The sequence below is a fragment of the Cryptomeria japonica genome, chromosome 9, assembly GCF_030272615.1.
Source record: "Cryptomeria japonica chromosome 9, Sugi_1.0, whole genome shotgun sequence".
NCBI lineage: Eukaryota > Viridiplantae > Streptophyta > Pinopsida > Cupressales > Cupressaceae > Cryptomeria > Cryptomeria japonica.
Window position 1 is genome coordinate 541,975,563 of NC_081413.1, and position 19,341 is coordinate 541,994,903.

Consider the following 19,341-nt stretch of genomic DNA (forward strand, 5'->3'; position numbering starts at 1 on the left):
ATGAAAAATCTCATAGCCCTCCTGTTAATCTTACTTTTCGCGCTATTGGTCGATCATTCTCACCAGTTCAGTCGGCATCGAGCTCTCTCACAATTTTTGGCCAGAAGGAGATCTGCAGTGGAAAGCCCAACGCATGAATGGATTGCTCCTTCTGTTAACTTCGATCACATTTATCCTCAAGATGGATTGCAGGAGAATGACAAGATAACTTCTCTGCCCGGCCAGCCATCAAATGTAACGTTTGCACAGTATTCAGGATATGTCACGGTGGATTCAAAGGCTGGCAGAGCTCTCTTTTACTATTTTGCAGAAGCTACCCAAGACCCATCTTCTAAACCTCTCCTCCTCTGGCTCAATGGAGGTATTATGGGCTTACTCTTCAATCTTCATATCATGGAACAATCCTTTATTCTGCAAAGCTAATAGTGATAATGGTGTGTGATTTCAGGACCAGGATGCTCATCGTTTGGATTTTGGGCAATGACAGAGCTTGGACCCTTTCGCGTTCAGCGTGATAACACCACTCTTACTAGTAATCCCTATGCGTGGAACCAAGGTTTTCTTTTCTTTTCTATACCCTCCCATCTTTATTTTTTCTTTTCACAATTGATGATTTCTTTTAACTTTCATTTCAATCTATCTTTTGGCAGTGGCGAACACCTTGTTTTTGGATTCACCTGCCGGTGTTGGATTTTCTTACTCAAATACCACCTCTGATTATGATAACGCCAATGATTTAAACACTGGTATTTTGAATTGAGTTTGTTGTAAGCATAAATGCATATATACCAGTTTATTTAGAGAAATTTTGATTCAATTTTAGTATTGAAAAATATGTTGTTGATCATGTGATGGGTAAAACCTACAGCTAGAGATGCGTACACATTTCTACTGAATTGGTTTGAAAGGTTTCCGCAATATAAGAACAGAGAATTCTATATCGCAGGAGAAAGCTACGCTGGTAAGTCGTTCAACTCTCTGATATCTGAATACACAAGAATAATAAAGGAGAAAGCTACGCTGGTAAGTCGTTCAACTCTCTGATATCTGAATACACAAGAATAATAAACAATAAATACTTGTGCACTTTTTTTTGTGCAGGGTTTTATGTCCCTGAATTGGCAGACACAATTCTTAAGAACAATAACTCTCAAACGCCTTTTGTAAATCTCAAAGGAGTTATGGTGCGATTCCTCTACCTGCTTTTACAATTTCTCAAAGTGCTATATGCTACAAGCGAAGTGTATATATATATATATATATAGATATATACTGTTGATCAATTTATAATTTTATGTATTTAAAAAATATTAGTTACCATTTAAATTTGAAGAATTATTTATTTATTTAAAATGTATTTTGGACAGTTGATTGTTTTAGTATACATTATAGAATATTTTTATGATTTTAATTTCAGAATTGTGTAATTTGTTGTTGTTGTTTTTTTTCGATAAGTTTGATATCATATTTAAAAAAATATTTTATTGTTTTATTATTGATAATAGTATTTTTTTCCTTCTACTATAAATGATATATATTCACAAATCATTAGAAATATTTAACAAATCAAAATTTATGTTGATATAGATTGGAAATGGATTAATGAACTTTGAGATGGATCATTGCGGGATGGTTGACTATCTATGGTCACACGCATTAATGTCAGACGAAGACTATGCAAATGAGCGTTGTATTGCATCTAATTCAAGCTATCAAACTCAAAGTCGCACAATTCAGTCACAACCAAAATCAGATTGGGGAGAGATAAACATCTATAATATATATGCACCACTTTGTCCTTCCCATCCTAACCCCATATGGAAATATTCAACTTTAGGATCTTCTACTTTCACTGTAAGAAATAAATGTCATTAAGTAGACTCGTGTTTTCTCAAGAATATTTCAGCATATTGTTTTTTGAATAGTAGTAATGTTGGTTCATATGATAAAGTTTACAAAATATAAAGAATTGTTAGATTGTCTCTATTGCAGATTGATGCATCTATGGATGGATTAGATGGATTTGATCCATGTACTCCTGCTTATGTACAAACATATCTTAACACGCATGTAGTGCAAAATGCTCTGCATGCAAATGTGACAAGCTTGCCTTATGCATGGGATGAGTGCAAGTATGATTATATATGAGACTACTTGGATTAAATATATTTATTTGATATTAGGTTTATGACATAGAAAATCATCATCTAAACTATAATTTTATCATCTTTTTCTTAAACAGTTTTGAAATAAATAAAAATTACAACATCTCTGTAATCACAATGCTCCCAATATATCAAAGAATGATGACATCAAGACTGAGAATACTAGTCTACAGGTATTACAAGGGATAAACACATTATTTTGGAAAATGTTACTAATAATATATTTTGGATTGTGTTAGCTAATGACATACACTTTTGTTGCAGTGGCGATGTAGATGCATCAGTCCCAGTGACTGGTACACGATATTCTATTAATGCATTAAAGCTTCCAATTGAGAAAGAATGGTATCCATGGATGAATGGAGATATTGAAGTGGGGGGTTATAGTGTCATTTACAAAGGCTTGATATTTGCAACTGTAAGAGGAGCGGGACATGAAGTACCTAGCTATCAACCATCTAGAGCCTTGACCATGACCAAATACTTTTTAGCTAACAAGCCTCTACCATCGTAGCAATCCCATATTTATACATTACCATTGTTGTTTAAATTATTTAATAACTATTATTAATTTTTTACTATTAGAAAAGTTTGTTAAAGATGGTATTCCATTAATTTTTCTTTATTTAAAAATTGAAGATTTGAAAATATTTTATTTATTTGATTTGTTATGAGTCAAAACTTGGAGAGAAAAAACTATAAAAATATTACTACATTGATCAATTAAGTTTTATTAGATTATATGAAAATGATGTGAGTTAAACATTTCTTCTCTATAATTATTTTTTTTAACTAAAATAATAAGTTATATTTAGCTAAATGATAATAATTTGACATCTAGATGAAATTATATAATTGTAAAGGGAAAATAAATTTTCCTAAGATTAACCTAGGATAATTAGTTAAATGTAATCAATTAATGAAAACTAAGATTTATTAATGATAGTTTTGAAAAATCAATTAAATAATTATGCTTGTTATCTTAGAAAACTAAAGTGAAGAAGGATAATGGTAATTATCTCTATGAATTTTGAATTATTTATGTCTAATGTGGACTTGGTTCATATTGCATTTCTATATTAATTGTTCATTTTATATTATGACATCTTTATCTCATCACATTTTGGAAGGTTTGCCCCATTGATAAATATTACATTTAATGCACTAAACTAAAGTTTTTTATATCAATTACTCCATGAATGTTTCTAGGATGAGAGAGAATGTTAGAGAGACAATACATGTTAAATGAATGCCAACAAATGCCTATAAATACAAACATATAGCTCAAATCACGTAAAAATATGTTTAATTATCTCGTAATGGATATTGAAATAGGTGAGATTAGCTAAAATTAAATTTAAAATGGGAAAATGCATTAAGATTGAGTTGAACAGGAATAGGGGTCAACCTTGTATCAAAATAAATTAATTAGGATGGTAGATTAATATGGTCTAGGTGAAAAATAAACATCCAAGTATGTGTGGTGCAATAAGTGAATGCCATATTATAAGATGCATAATGATGGATATCGGTTAAGTAAATGTGTATAAATATGTGTAAATTATGATAGCTAAAATTTTGAGGAATCATTTCAAAATTTATATGAACTGTATCATTTAACAATGTCTATAAGTGAACATTTTTTTTCAAAATAAGCAAAAAATGTATGAGAAATGGTATGGGTATCAAAATTTTGCCATTACATTTTTTTGAAATAAAATTGATACTTTGACAAGTATTGATAGTTTTAGGATGAAAATACATCCTCTAAACATAGAAGGAGGGGCCCCTTATTAAAAAGAAAAACCTTAAGAATAGTTTTTGATAAAGATAAACAGGTTTTATAGGGACATGAAACCTAGAGTATTACAGACCAAGGCCAATAGCCAACCAGATAAAAAGCCTAAGAAAAATAGGGGACAAACCCCACACAGACCGAATTCCAAAAAAACAAAACCAACAGAGCCAAAAAAATAGGGCAGATCACTCAACTAAGAGAGTGCACCAATTCAATATTTTTTCGATGAATTTGGAGGTTCCAAATCCTCCATGATGAATCAGGAGGTCCCCTACTCGTGGCTCCGGCTCTTGGTTCTAGTGCAAGGACCCGAGCTAGTCTTCCCACCAGCAGCACTCTGTCCACCCTCCGAGGCATTCTTTTTCTTCTTTTCCCCCAAGGGAGGATCACTGGCGATGGATCTAGTTCTATAGTCGGCCATCATGGAATTAATTTTCTCCAAACCATTAGCACTATTATTCATTGCCTCCCTGCTGATTTCCACCAGATTGTTTAGGCTTTCCTTGATATCACTAACATACTCTTCCTGCTTTTTAATTTTGCTCTCATGGACGACCTTCATAGTTTCAACATCCTGAGAATCTGAGATATCTTCTGGATCATGCTCATGATCTTCTCAGTTTTACTGGGCCCAAGGGATTCTATGAAAGTTTCAATAATTTCCTTAATCCCATCTTTTAGGGATCCAATTTCCTTATCCACCCACTTCCAGTAGTTCTCCTGACTTCTAGTAACCTCCAAAAACAGGTTTCCCAGCAACTTCTCCTCTTTTTTCTCGCTTTCATTTTCCTTATTCACAAAGCCTTTTTTCTCATTATCCACATTTATCGGGATGTCCAACCTAATATTGTGGTCCAATACTTTGGACCCACTGGATTTGGTTAATTTTGTTTTCTTTTTGGTGGGGGGCTCTAGGTCTTGCATTTTCCTGCTGCTAGATTTGAACTTACTTGCTGCCCACCTTGTAGGATTGGTTTTTCTACTACTCTTAGTTATTGGGGTCACCATAAGCTCCCCTTCTTTCTTTGGTCTATCCTTAGGATCCTCTGTATCCTTGATGTCACGCCAATCCATGGCAGTACCATTGTCATCCTCATCCATCTCCGTGTCACAAACAAATTGAAATCAGGGTTAGAGGAGGAAATGTGGATTTTATCCTTGGGGGAGGGTTTCACTTCATGAGCTTGGGTGTATTCCATAATCAACAAGATAAGCCCTTCATGAATCACAAGCTTATCCTAGTTTTCAAAATGTTTAAGTAAACTATTCTCCAAGGATGAAACCAAGTAGAAGGGGATGAAAATAATTCTACCATGCATAAAATGATTTAAGATAGTAAAATGATGCGAGAAAATGCTAGCATATCTACCATCTAGGGTGATGTACCTCATGATGAATTCTGCCATATTAGCCCAGAGGGAAATCAACTCTTTCTTGTTATAGCCATCATCCGCCATTTTCGTAACCCTCTGTCATTCCTTTTCCTTGTCATAAAAGACAGCGATAGCCTCCTCACCTGACTTCCTGTCTCTATAGAATTTCCTTCCTTTCATATTCAGACCAGTAACAGTGGCAACCAGGGTTTTGTCAACTTGAAACTCCGCACCGAAAGCAGCCAACACACCCTTATTCCAACCTTTGACAAAGCTTTCCGTAACAATGGCAGAATGACCATGCAGTCTCTCCAAAAAGCGAACCATCCCACCGTCAGAAATTTCTTCCCAAACCTCCTTATTCTTCTGCCACTTATCATAGGTCGTGGGTTCAAACCTATTCTTTTCACCTCCCATTTTGTAGCTCGTGCAATTCCAACAACAATACTCTAGAAAAACCAGGAGGAAACAAAACCATAAATAGGCCAGACTAAAAGCTCTAGAACTTCTCAAAGTGGTAGTAATTTGAAATACCACCCCAACAACTCACATCCCATCATAATATTTCATCATTAAATTCATTGGAAAGGCCGAAGATCTTGACATCATTTTTTGCCAGGTCGCACAGAGTTTTTGGGAAAGTTTCCCTTCCTCTCCACCATTTAACCACCATGTTATCAATCACCAAGTTGGCCAAATGATCCGCCGGTTTGGGTTAAGTGCACAAAGATGGTGGTAATAAAGGGGGGTATAAGTGGACACTTTTTTTTTCAGAAATCAGGTGAACCTGAACTTGGAGGCAAAATTTGAAAGTCATCCACTCAAGATATGAAGATAATCGAAAAACAAATATTGTAGTACTTTGAACCTAGTTTCCAAACTACTAAAAATTTTCAAAATTGGATAAAATTAAGGGGGTCAAATCCTTCGTACACGAAAAAATAGACCCTGATTTTTTCTGAAAAACATAACACAGTATCTGATGTGCGCATCAAAAAAGTCATAGTTAGATTTTTTATTTTGACAAATCCTTTGGCAAAAAGATAGCTAAGAGTGATCACTAGAAGTTGTGTACTTTTTTGTAATTTTTTGTTGAGTATTTTATTTTTTATGATTTTTAAAATCGATCACATCCTAAAAATTAGGTACCTATTCGTGCGCAAAGCATAACTTGCACTAATTTTTATTTTTATTTTTTAAATTGTAAAGAATCAAGTGCACTACAATAATATATAAAGTTTTTTAAATTTGGATAAGTAGATCAAAAGTTATTAAAAAAATGGTACATGTATGTCTGTGACAACTATGGAGACACTGGTAAAGAAATTCAATAATAATATGTTATTGTTGTTCAAATTTTAAAAAAATTATATGTTTAGAAAGCTTAGAAGATGGCTGAAAATATGGTGGTAATTTTAGAAATACCCACTTGATGAAGTGCAAACCTGATGATGACAAAGTCGAGAAACCAAGTTGATAAAATAAAACATGTCAAAAAGAAGGGAAATGGAGGGAAATCAAACTTCCAACCCATAGCTTTGTCATCCAGACCAATTTCCAAGCCTAAACAGTAAAAAGCACGTAAGGGTTACCTATGGTATAAGAAGCACACACGCGTTGTCTTTACTAAAAACAACGCATATGCGGTAATAAAGCTAAAACAATGCGTACATGCTACTTTTGTTTAAAATTTAGGAGTGTGTATAATATGTATAATATGATATTGTATATATAATATGTGTATATACATATAATATATAAAATATATATGTATATAATAATATATAATATATAATATATTAAGTATATATACACACATATGTTTGTATGTATGTGTATTGTCTCCCTCTCTCCCCCACCTCTCTCTCTCTCTCCATCTCCCTCCCTCTCTCTCCCTCCCTCTACCTCTCTCTCCCATTCTCCCTTCCTCCATACTCATCCCTCTCTCTCTTCTTCTCTGCCTCCCCACTCTTTCTCTATCCCTACCCCCTTTATCTCCCTTTCTTTATATTGTTGTATTACAATTAGGTCTGCCATGTAGTGGTCACCATTTGGATGAATAGTAGACCTAATAATCCCAAGGTCCATAGTTTGAGCTCGAGAGGCTATGATTTCCTTGATAGACTTAGCATTTGACTCGGTGTACAAAACCCATTGTGCATCTCTCTCTCTCTCTCTCTCTCTCTCTCTCTCTCTCTCTCTCTCTCTCTCTCTCTCTCTCCCTCCCACTCTCCCTCCCGCTCTCCCTCCCTTCCTCCATATCCCATTCCCCCCTCTCTCTCTCCTTCTCCCTTCCTCCATATCCCATCCCCCCCTCTCTCTCTCTCTCTCCGCCCTTCTCCCTTCCTCCATACCCCATCCCTCTCTCTTCTTCTCTCCCTCCCCACTCTTTCTCTCTCCCTCTCTCCCCCTCTCCCTCTCTCCCTCTCTCTCTCTCTCCCTCTCCCCCCCCTCTCCCTCTTCCTCCCTCCCTTTTCCTTCAAATTTTCTTTACTACAAATAACACATACCAGGTACTGAGCCTATTAGTTCGCTGCCCTGCCATAACATTTTTAAGGCCTAAGAGCACGTATAGGGTTAAAAAAAAAAACATTGAGCTTGCCAATAATTTAGGGACTAACAGCGCGTACGCGGTTATTAATATACTGTGTACACGATACTTAGACATAGTTTTATTTAACCAAGAGCCTCAAAGGCCTCAAAAGAAGTTTTTGAGGTCATTGAAGGTGCCACTACAACCGTGTCTTCACTTCTGTCACTATTTTATACATAGAAGTAAGTGAATTTTTTGTTTTTGCATGATTTCAAATGATTGAATTCTTGTTCTTATTAGTTTTGTCAATATTATTGTGATTGTTTAATAGTTTTGATTCAAAAAAATAATGATAAGATGCATATTTATGGTTATTTGATTATTTATGAACTTGTGTTTACATATATAAGTAGGGTAAACGCATAAAGTTGGGTCCCAATCCCACAGAAGTCCGCAGGTTGGGAAATGAACCTGCTAGAAACGGGTGCCTGATTTTTACAAATCGGGCACTCGTTTAGCTTCGGGTGCCCGAGCCATAAAGAAACGGGCGCCTGTTTAGCAACGGGTGCCCGAAGCTAAACGGGTGCTTGTTTAGCAACGGGTGCCCGAAGCTAAATGGGCGCTCGTTTATTTCAAATCAGGTGCCCGATTTGAAAAAAAAGGGTGCCTGTTTTTAAAATGTATTTAATTTTTTTTTTAACCATTTTCTATCATTTTTACTGTTTGAAAAACAGGTAGGTGTCTCTGAGGAGCATGGGTACTTGTTTTTTTCAACCCAGCTGACCCCCTAGACCATTTTTACCTCCTTTCAGGTATTTAGTTTTATTTTTTATATTCTATTTTATTTATTTATATTATTTTTCATTAAAAAATGTTAATGTATTGTTATTTTTTTATTTTTATGTTTTAAAGTTTGAAAATCGTCTTTTATTTTATTTTATTTCATGTTTAAAATAGTTTTTAGTTTTCAAATATTGCAAAAAACATGAATAGTAAAAACTGTAGGAAAAAAACAAAAAACAAAAATGTAAACGAACAATAAACATTAGACATAAAAAATAGACAATAAACCCTGAACAGAAAAACAAACACTAAACCCTAAATAGAAAAAAACAAACAAGTCCTAGGAGAAATTTGACTATCTTGGTTGATTAACCCTAAACCCTACACCCTAAACCCTAAATTATAATCTTTAATTAAAACCCTAAACATTTATGTTATCAACCATCTTAAGCATTCGTAATGGTGGCTATATTTAGTGTCAGAAATTTTAACATTTTCATGTCCTAAGCAATTGAGTTGGACACCATGGATTAATGTTCCTTTTATAATTGCTTCACATCAAAAAACCCATCCTTATCCTTCTACCCCACACCTAGATTGGTCACCCAATCAACCTCTATTGTTGGCCCACCATGCCACCTAAAATTCAGCCAAGCATCCACCCAAGCCATCTCTTCCTCTTTACTTCCTAATCATCTTAATATGAACACTACCAAGTTCGACCAAAGAGACCTCTCCACTACATCCCATTTTGTACTAACTACTCTTTCGTTATCCTTGAAAACTTGCATGTTCCTTTCTAGCTAGATAGGCTAAATGATGATGATAGGAGTTTAATTCCAAATGAACCACAAGATAGGACTAGACATATTAAATTTCAAGTAGTCCAAAATATTAGGGAGATTGTGTGGCATCGTCCATTCAATCCCCCATCTTTGCAAAAATGAATTCCATATTATTTTTGCATATTCACATTGCACAAAAGGATGATCATAATCTCACTAATTTCCTTACATAAAACACTCTTGAAAGAACCCCAATGCCCCATAAGTTGTAGTAAGTATTATTGGCCATTACATTTAATTTTCAAACTAAAAATTGTGAGATATGCATTATAAGTGTTGTAGACAAGGTTGACATGGAAATATCCATAACTAAAATGGTTTTATTATTTTCATTAATAACAAAAGAAAAAATATGCCGAGCTAGATGCATACCAAACTATTCAATTGAATTGGATTTTCAATTTTTGAAGTGATGAATTTGTCCTATCAACCCCGTTAGATTTGATATGTTTGAGTAAATTCAAATCGCAATACCTAATTATAGGCTTGTCAATTACCTTCGTCACTCAATAGTTTTCTTTTATATCTAATTAGATTCTTGGAAAAGAATTAGTTTTAATCATTTAAGTATGCATTCATTAGTTTTAATTATTATTAATTTATTATATATAAAACAACATTAATAATATACATAATAATAATATATTTCTAGTAATAATATTAATTAAACATTTACAAATTATATTATATACTAGTTTTTATTAATGATGAAATATTTAGATTAATAATTGCGACCAAATAATCAATAAAGAAACCATTTTACAAAAGAATCATAGTTATCCCATATAATCTAATTTAGATGAGTTATGTATTCTAATATATGACAAATTTTCTTGGATAGGTTTCATTATATAAACCCCACTAAATTCCTTAAAAGTTTACACGTCTATATAAATTTATTTTGCCAAGTATATATTAAATTAAAAAATTGATTATATATTTATATGTGTATGTATCATTTTACATTTAGAATGAATTGATTCTAAATTTTTTTATGATAATTGCTTGTATTTCATTACCAAATGTTTATTCTAATTGATATAATTGATGTACATAATTAAAATATATTTTGAAAATTATTTAATATGTAAATAAAATTTGATCTTAAGTAAATAAATTATTTAATATGATATAATAAATTTCCTCTTAAGTATCACCATCGAAGGGTATGTGATCTTCATCTAGTACAAATGGAATGAAACAATCTACAATAGGATCCTCTAGGAATGGAGAGATATGAGGGTCTCCATGGATCTCCTAAAGTCTATTCCAAAGTGTGTGGGGGAAATCAATATCCAATGCAATACACATAGAATCATGATCTTGATAAGTTAGATCAAATCACTCCTACATGGTCAATGATGTTACAACAAGATTATATAATTTCTAGTGTTTCTAGTTTAGGTATGACTCCATACATAAAAGGAAAATGATTACACCACCTTAAAACTTATCAAGATACCATTTTACAAAAGAATCATAGTTATCCCTTTCTAATTTTACCACAAAAGGATGAATAGAGAAACCTATGATACCTCCTCAAATAAAACCTTAAAAGATCAATAAAATCAATACACATAAAACATATCAAACAAATTCATCTCATGTAAGACGGTCATTTTCAAGTGCCAAGATGTCCAAGTAAACGACTAGAATGTGAAATCACAAAAAATGGTCATTTATTCACTTAAATCATCCAATGATTCTAGAAAAGAACACAACAAAGTAGTACATGTATTGACAAGTTCATAGATATAACTTATGATTGTTTTTATGATTTTGATGGAACTTATAAGTTAATTCATCTTTAGATGTTAAAAAGTATTGTTTGAGTTGCATGGGCATTATGATGTTTTATTTTGTAGAATTCTTCTTATACTTTGATTTAAGTGGATAATATTTCTTAAATGATGCTTATTATTACCCACCTATTAATAATATTATAGATCTATATGTGAGTTTCCTTTTTTTATCTTTAAGTTGCTAAATTGTATTTAATTATAAGTTTTTTTGGAAGGTAAAATGTAAATTAAATAGTTTGTAATTGTAAATTTTCAAGTTTGTAAATTTTCATGTTTGTAATTGTAATTGTAATTGTAAATTTTCATGTTTGTAATTGTAATTTTAAATTTTCATGTTTGTATATATATGCAGATTATTTTCACATGATGGATGAGTTTGAGATAAATGAGCTATTAGGTCTAGTACCGCCTCCACCTCCACCTCCACCTGATCAATTGAGACAAACAATTAGGACAAATATTGATTCTTTGATTAGAGATATTGATACTATTAGGCGTGAGCCTCATCCACCACCTCAGTTGTTATGCATTGCAGATAGTATGCAAGGCATTGTACAGTTTGTGCAGGCATTAGATAGCGAGCTAGATAGCAATCATAGTTGGCGTGAGGGATTGCATGCATTTTATATTGATGGCCTCACATACAAACAAGTTAATGACTTAAAAATAACAAAAATAGATTTGAAAAAATATTTTGTGAACCCTAAGACAGGTGAAGAGATAGATCCGAAGAAGCCACAGATCTCTATTCGATGGTGTAGGCACCCGGGCATTGCTAGCCACTTTTGGGAGCAGTGGTGGATGGTCTTTGACCATCCACCACACTCCAATCATGAGGTCCCAATGTATTTTTTGAAGAAATTATGGGCAGAATTTGAATTGGGCAAAAATCCCAATTACTTTGATATTAGATCATTTCAGGGGGTTGGGAGAGGCATGCCCCAGGATAGGCCAGGAGCAAAATTGAGTGACAGGGTTAGAAACCGTGTGCACGATGATCCATTGGTTCCTCTTCCATCACCAATTGTTCCAACACCTGCCCATCATCGAGCAGTGGATTCTTCTCTAGGTTCATTGAGTGCCCTGTTGGGCAATTTGGTACAGCAATTACGGGAGGTGAGGGCTGCCCCCTTCTTAGCACATGTTTGCACGAGCTGTGGGGATGTATGTAGGGGTCCATAGAGTGAGGTTGCCCCTGGAGGAGATGGTGATTTTGATGATACTGATGCTACCCATGGTGCTTATGATGATACTGAGGAGGTTGCACATGCTGATGCCGTCTCTTCATATGTTGATCTTCTGTGGGCAGACGATGATCAGCCTACAGAGGTACAAATTTATTTGTATAATTTACAGTGCAATATTAAATTCCTTATATATACACATATGAACCATAACATGAGTCAATTTTTTCTGATCAGAGGATGGATCATACCACATCATTAAGGAACCGACAGCATGTTACCTCAATACCTAGAGATGTTGGTGCCCCATTTATGGTATGCACTTTCATCTAGATACATTGTATTGATATGTACATTTAAAATAAACAATAAATTTTTTAATGTAATGATTTACATATGATATGTTTTTTCAATTTTGTAGGGTGCTTCATATAGCACCGAGGTGGGTAGTTCTTCACGTGACCCATGGACCATTGAGACTCAGCCTCATATACAACTAGTATGTTTTTCATCCATTAATTTGAAGTGTTTACATGATTAGTAATTTAAGTACAACTTTGATTCATGTTCGTTATTTTTTGCAATTGTAGGCTTCTGGATTGTTTGATGGAGCATCACATGTACGCCTTCGACCATCAGTTACTTTGCCTGCATCACATGTATGCTTTTCTATGATAATCTTGTCGTCTATATATATATACTTTATAATTTATGTATATATACAAGTTTGATTCATGCTTTATATATGTTGTTCAGGTCCACACCACTACCAATATTGGTATGGCGATGGGGTTGAGCCAGATGCAACCATCGACATTATCATTTGAGGCATGATGATTACAAAAATAATTTCTAATTTATTTATACTGTGTACCTGGCTTTTATAGGGATTATCAAAATTGATGTACAATGATTTTTTTTGTAGGACTTGGCTATGACCACTTTTCTTGTTCATGATATTGGACCTCCACGCACTAGTGAGGGCATTGTAGAGCATAGTCATATAGTAATTTATTTTAAATTTTTTAGTATTTAATTACTTTATAAGTGAATTATGCAAGTAACTTCTTCTCATGTAAAATCTTTTAATAATGTACAGGAGGGTGCAGACACTGATACTGCACAGGAGGGTGGAGTCACTGATACTGAACAGGAGGGTGGAGACACTGATATTGTACAGACACAAGATGGTGCATCTCAGGACCACGTGCAATAGGATGATTCATCTCAGCCACCTTCACATGGAGTGAAGAGGACTACAAATGAGATGCACGTGAGTTCGTAGATTGTATATTTTAGATCATGTCATGTTATTGTATTGTGGATTTTTTATGATGACACTTGTTATGTTATCCCGAGACTTGTTATTATGTGATTATATATAGGACTTTTTATTATGTCATTTCCTTGCTATTATGATATCAGGTCGTGTTATGTGATTTGGCGCACTGTAGTGATTATATATGTGATACATTGTTTTGTTATTGGACTTGTTTTAATGTCATTTCCTTATTAAATTATTATTTCAAGACTTGTTATTATGTCATCAGGAATTGTTATGTGATTTTATATAGGACTTTTTATTTATGACTTGTTATGTGATCTATTTATGACTTTATATATTAACATTGTGATTGATCATCTTATAGTGTAACAATTTATAATTCAATGTGCACAAAATAACATTAAGAATAAGATAACTAATACAATATTGTTTATGAAACCAAAATTGTATCAAATGTAGACAAATACAATGTTAAAGGGACAAAGAAAAACAATTATCATGATTAAATATTTAAAAGAGTTCACACAAGTATCGACTTATTAATTATAAATGAATCTCATAGAGGAATCATGATTATCATGATTATATAAAAGGATTATTAATTATAAATGAATCTCATAGAGGAATCCAATAGATTGATGGAACTAAGGCTAACCAAATTATTAGGAAGCTACAAACATAGTATCGACTTTCCTCTTAAGTTGACCACACTTCTTTACTAGTGTATTGATGGTTTATTAGTGCGGATAGTAGTGGTATGAAAAGCATGGACTTCATGGTACTAAAATAAAAAAGTACACTATAAATATAGATTTGTCATACAATGATAAATATAGAGTCAGGTCATATTTAAGATATAATTCCATCTTTGAACTTACAATTAATCTATGAAGAGATTACAATAAAATAAATATATCATAAAAAATTAGAATTCAATTGTAACACAATTACAATGTGCACAAAATAACATTAAGAAGAAGATAACTAATACAATGTTGTTTATGAAACCAAAGTTGTATCAAATGTAGACAAATACAATGTTAAAGGGACAAAGAAAAACAATTATCATGATTAAATATAAAAGAGTTCACACAAGTAACACAAACTTACATGCATATAAATTTGATTCAACCTAATGTACCATTTGCATCCTCTCTCTTCTGCAATGTGTCTATGATTGCCTCATGCTCTTCTACTGAAAGTGTCCACAATACCTTATTAGCAGGTCTACCTTTGTATCTTTCTAATTTGATGTTTGTTGCCACCACCAAATGAGAATAGTTTATAATCTTCTTTTCTGATTGGTAGTCTTCATAAGCTGGTAAGCCATTCCTTCTTGTTAAGTATTTGCATAGCCATGTACCAACCACCACAACAGACCCAACTGGATACTGAAAACTATCATCATCTACTTGATCACATATCAACTTTTTCTTAGGTTCTACACATCTAGCTAGCCAATACTCAACTTGCTCATCATTATCCTCAGGTGCAACAACAACATACACATGTCCTATAAAACAAATTTAAGTACAATGTGTAGAAATAAAACTTGTTAGAATTTATCATTCAAATATGTAATCATAAATTCTATGACAATACATAAAAATATATAATTTAAAGTTATAAACAATAAATTGAATTAAATTACCAGGTTGTATGAGGTCTGAAACACGATCATAATCTTCTGATGCAAATGCATGATCAGGGTCTTCATTTCTTCTAACATCTTCATATTGTGTCTCAGTAGGTGTTAAGGATTTGTGTTGACATTCTTTGACCCACTCCGTATTCTCACATTCTTCCCATTCACCTGCAACACAAAATTGACAAAAACATGCAAGCTCTCTAGTCCATATAGTCCAAGTGTTAGAATTAGAACTCTTAAATGAATGCCATCTAGCTGACCCATTTATTGTATCACAATCATATCTTGGAAGGATATTCTCCTCTTTAACTAGCCAGAAGAAACGTCTAATTGTAGAGTTCTGACTTGATCTCGTGGATAAATTTGTACTACACCAATCCACAATTGCACTTGCATTTTTAAATTTAGCCTTTTCCTTGAATTTGAGTTGCTCTCTGCAAAGGGCTCTCTTAACACATGCACCGGCACCGTCATGTTCTCCTTTCCCATGTCCAGCCTCAAAAAAACTCCAAATGTGTTTGATGTTAGTTTTCTTATGATTCCTACTCAACAAATAAAACATTCTAGCATTCTTGAATTTCCCTGTGCAATTATCAGACAATATTATATGTTGTGTCATTTGAATTTCTCTCTCCCTCAAATTCTGAAAAAAGGTCTTGAAGCAAAACTAGACAAACTCAGATGAGTGTAATTTATTATCACTCATATAGAAATGGTACTCTCTCAAAATTTTGCGAACCTCTTGTGTACTATCTGGTGCATGCCTATAGACTATATGGACAAAAATTGATACCTGCACTGAATTGTAGTATTGTGATTGTACCTCATCTTGTGGTGCAAGCGTGTAGTTCTCTACAAAGTCAACAACCGAAAGTATACTACCAGCAGGAAATGTATCCTTACATATTCAAAACTGACCATCGAGCCATCAAGCATTTTGAGTGTGTTTAACATATTTAGGTATGATGTTACTCTTGAATTCATTCATAAATGCATGAACACTAACTTTTTCAGTGATTAGATCGCATCATTTTCCAACCTTTCCATCCTTCAGTGGATACTCAATAGTTTTAAATCTTTTAACATCAATTAATTGCTGTCCAAAATCATTTGAAATATTTTCATGCAAACATTCATCCAACAATGCAAGATTGCCACATATATCACATATACCAGAAACACATGCATTGAAAAGAAAATTTTGTTCATTTAGTGGGTTGCAAAACAAACTTGAAATAAACTCCTTTATAGTTTCAAGTGGTATATTTATACCACATTCTTGGAACATTCCATTACTATGCATGGTAACACGTATATATCGAAATACATCATAATGGTAGCGAAAATGAACATGAGTTTTGCAACAACATGTGACTCTTTCCTTGTTAATTCGAACATACCAAGGTTTACACTTTTCAAAAGACCTTTGCCAAATGCTAATAGTCGACACCTTATCATCCAAATTTTTTTTATACAATTCAGTTTGAGTCATGTCCAATAGGTGTTTTAGATGTGGATCATGAATTTTTGACCCAACTCTTAATTTAAGAACATCTCTAACATTAGGTGATACTCTCGTATTATCGTGCCAGAATTATTTGATCAAATTTTTGACTTCACCAGTAAGTTTCATATCAGACCTTGGTAGTCTACCACTAAAAGTCCACAATTTGTTTGTCGGATCACTTTCAAAATTAACTCTTCTTTTTACAGCTCTTGACAAAGTTTTGCGATGAATATTAAGATATCCACTTATGTTACTCATCATTCTTTTATTATAAATTCTTTGGCTTACTAAAGCTGTTGTTATTGCCCATTGTGCCGCATTTTTATCTTTAGAATGACTTTTCTTTCCAATTGTATCAAAGGCACTAGCAATAGTCGATACAACTTGTTTTAAAGACTCCTCCTTCTTCTTGGGTTTGACATAAAAGCCTAACTTCTTCATCACTTTTCACATTTTAGTCATTTTAATTAGTTGTACCATTAATTGACATTGAAACCCAAATTTCTTATTATAAAAAAAATGTCTAAACAATCTATTTGAATGTGTCATAATCTGTCTCCATGAAACCAAGCCAAGAAGGTTGTCTAGTACATCACTTTTAATTTCAAAATTTTCATTCATTTGATTATCATTCAAACATGTTTCATTTTCAATTGGTGTTTCCATGTCTACATACACATTATTGGTTTTAGTTGTAGGTGGATTTTCAATTTCATTTGGAGTTTCAAATTTGGTTTCAATTTCAGTTTCAAGTTGAGATCTAGTTTCATTTGGGGTTTCAATTTGGATTTCAATTTCACTTTCAACTTGACTTCTAATTTCATTTGGGGTTTTATTTTCAATTAGAATTTCATTTAATAAGTAACCTGCTTCTACTAAATCACCAATTTCTTCATGAGAAAAAATATAGGGCTGTGAAGACATACATGTATCCAATAATGGATTAGAAGATGCACCTGAATTAAATGGTTTTATTGTGTTTCCTTCGTCAGCATTTATGGTCTCATTGATGTTCTCCTCTTCTAAAATGATTGTGGAACTTGAAGCTCCTTGTCTCATTCTTGATCTTCTCTCTCGTTGACACATTGCCTCCTCCCTATTTGCTGCAATCTCCTCAATTGTCAGAACCTTCCTTTGCCTCTTCCTGCGTTGATTTGATCCCATGGCGACACCAAAATTTGAATTCGAATAAATCTCCTTACCAAATCGATAATAAGACAAACAAAGAGAATGATTAATTAAAGCATTCTCTTTGCAGATCGTACCTATCAACCAATGATTGAAAAATCATTTAATCATTGGGATTTTTGCTTGTGGGCCAGATTCTGGCCCAACGGATCTTTTCAGAAACGGGCACCCGTTATTGAATAAAATGGGTGCCCATTTTTGAAAATGGGTGCCTGTTTCGCTTTCAATGGTACAGGGCGAAACGGGTGCCCTTTTTTTGAATTTAAAAAATGGGCAAAAAATGGGCGCCCGTTTTTAAAATTCAAAAAACGGGCGCCCATTTTTTAAAATTAGGGGCGGGAAAAATTCCTTAGCTTTTCTTTTTGCTTCGGGATAGGCTTGGTCTCACCAAGCCTATGCTTGGACCTCCAAAAAAATGACTAAGGTAAAACGACATAGATTTCTACCTTGGCCTAAATTTTTGAGGGCCTTTTTGATTGAATTTTTTGACGAAATGAAAACCCATTAGAGTTTTCAGCGTCCTGATTTCAGAAATGTAAATTTTATAGTGATAAGCTTACTTTTACTATTTTTGTATTATTTATTAATCAAAAGTGGAACCTAAACCTAAAATACCAAGGTTCACTAAAACTTTAATAACTTTTTGGTTTTTAGGATTTTAGAAAAATAAATTATATGGCATCAATCTACATACAATTCTTTTGAACATTAAAAAAAATAAAATTAAAAAATATGAAATTTTCATCAAATTATGGTGGTCGTACACCGATGTTTTGAAAATATACTTTATTGTCTATTAAAAATTAATAAAGAAAAATATATTCAATAAAAAAATAAGCAAAAATATTCTCATCAATATTTAGTGTCTTAGGTATCATTTCCTAGAAGGATTTGCAAAAAATCATTTATTTGCATTAAAAAAGGGTGGTAGTACACATGCGTGGTATGGTCCTAAAACAGGCATTTTGAAAAACTAGTTTTTAAACATGCCTACTAAAAAGGAATTTCTACCATGTGGGTATTAAAATAAATTACATATTTGAAAAGTAGACTCTGAGCACTACATTTTCTATTACTAAAGTTTTTTGAGATTCAATCTCTAAGTGCATCAAATTTTGACATCAATCGACATAAAATTTGAAAAACAGAGAAAATACTTCCACTTTTTGCCCAAAAGTGGGACTCAACTTCTTGCAGCCACCTTGTAATATGATTCTATTTAGGACAACC

General features: G+C 33.2%; 1 protein-coding gene across 1 annotated transcript; it reads left to right on the forward strand.

Annotated features, from left to right (window-relative positions):
* Positions 1-2,679, forward strand: LOC131052574 (serine carboxypeptidase-like 26). Its single transcript, XM_057987158.2, has 9 exons — positions 1-361; positions 449-556; positions 651-746; positions 869-961; positions 1,102-1,184; positions 1,588-1,854; positions 1,993-2,132; positions 2,243-2,338; positions 2,430-2,679. The coding sequence occupies exons 1-9, from the start codon at positions 1-3 to the stop codon at positions 2,677-2,679; spliced, it is 1,494 nt and encodes a 497-aa protein (XP_057843141.2).
* Positions 2,680-19,341: the final 16,662 nt, after the last annotated feature.

Excerpts from the sequence above, each read along its gene's own strand:
- LOC131052574 (XM_057987158.2), top strand. The coding sequence starts at position 1 with ATGAAAAATCTCATAGCCCTCCTGTTAATCTTACTTTTCGCGCTATTG. Across the intron at positions 557-650 it reads TCCCTATGCGTGGAACCAAG|TGGCGAACACCTTGTTTTTG; the intron begins GTTTTCTTTTCT and ends ATCTTTTGGCAG. Across the intron at positions 1,855-1,992 it reads TAGGATCTTCTACTTTCACT|ATTGATGCATCTATGGATGG; the intron begins GTAAGAAATAAA and ends TCTCTATTGCAG.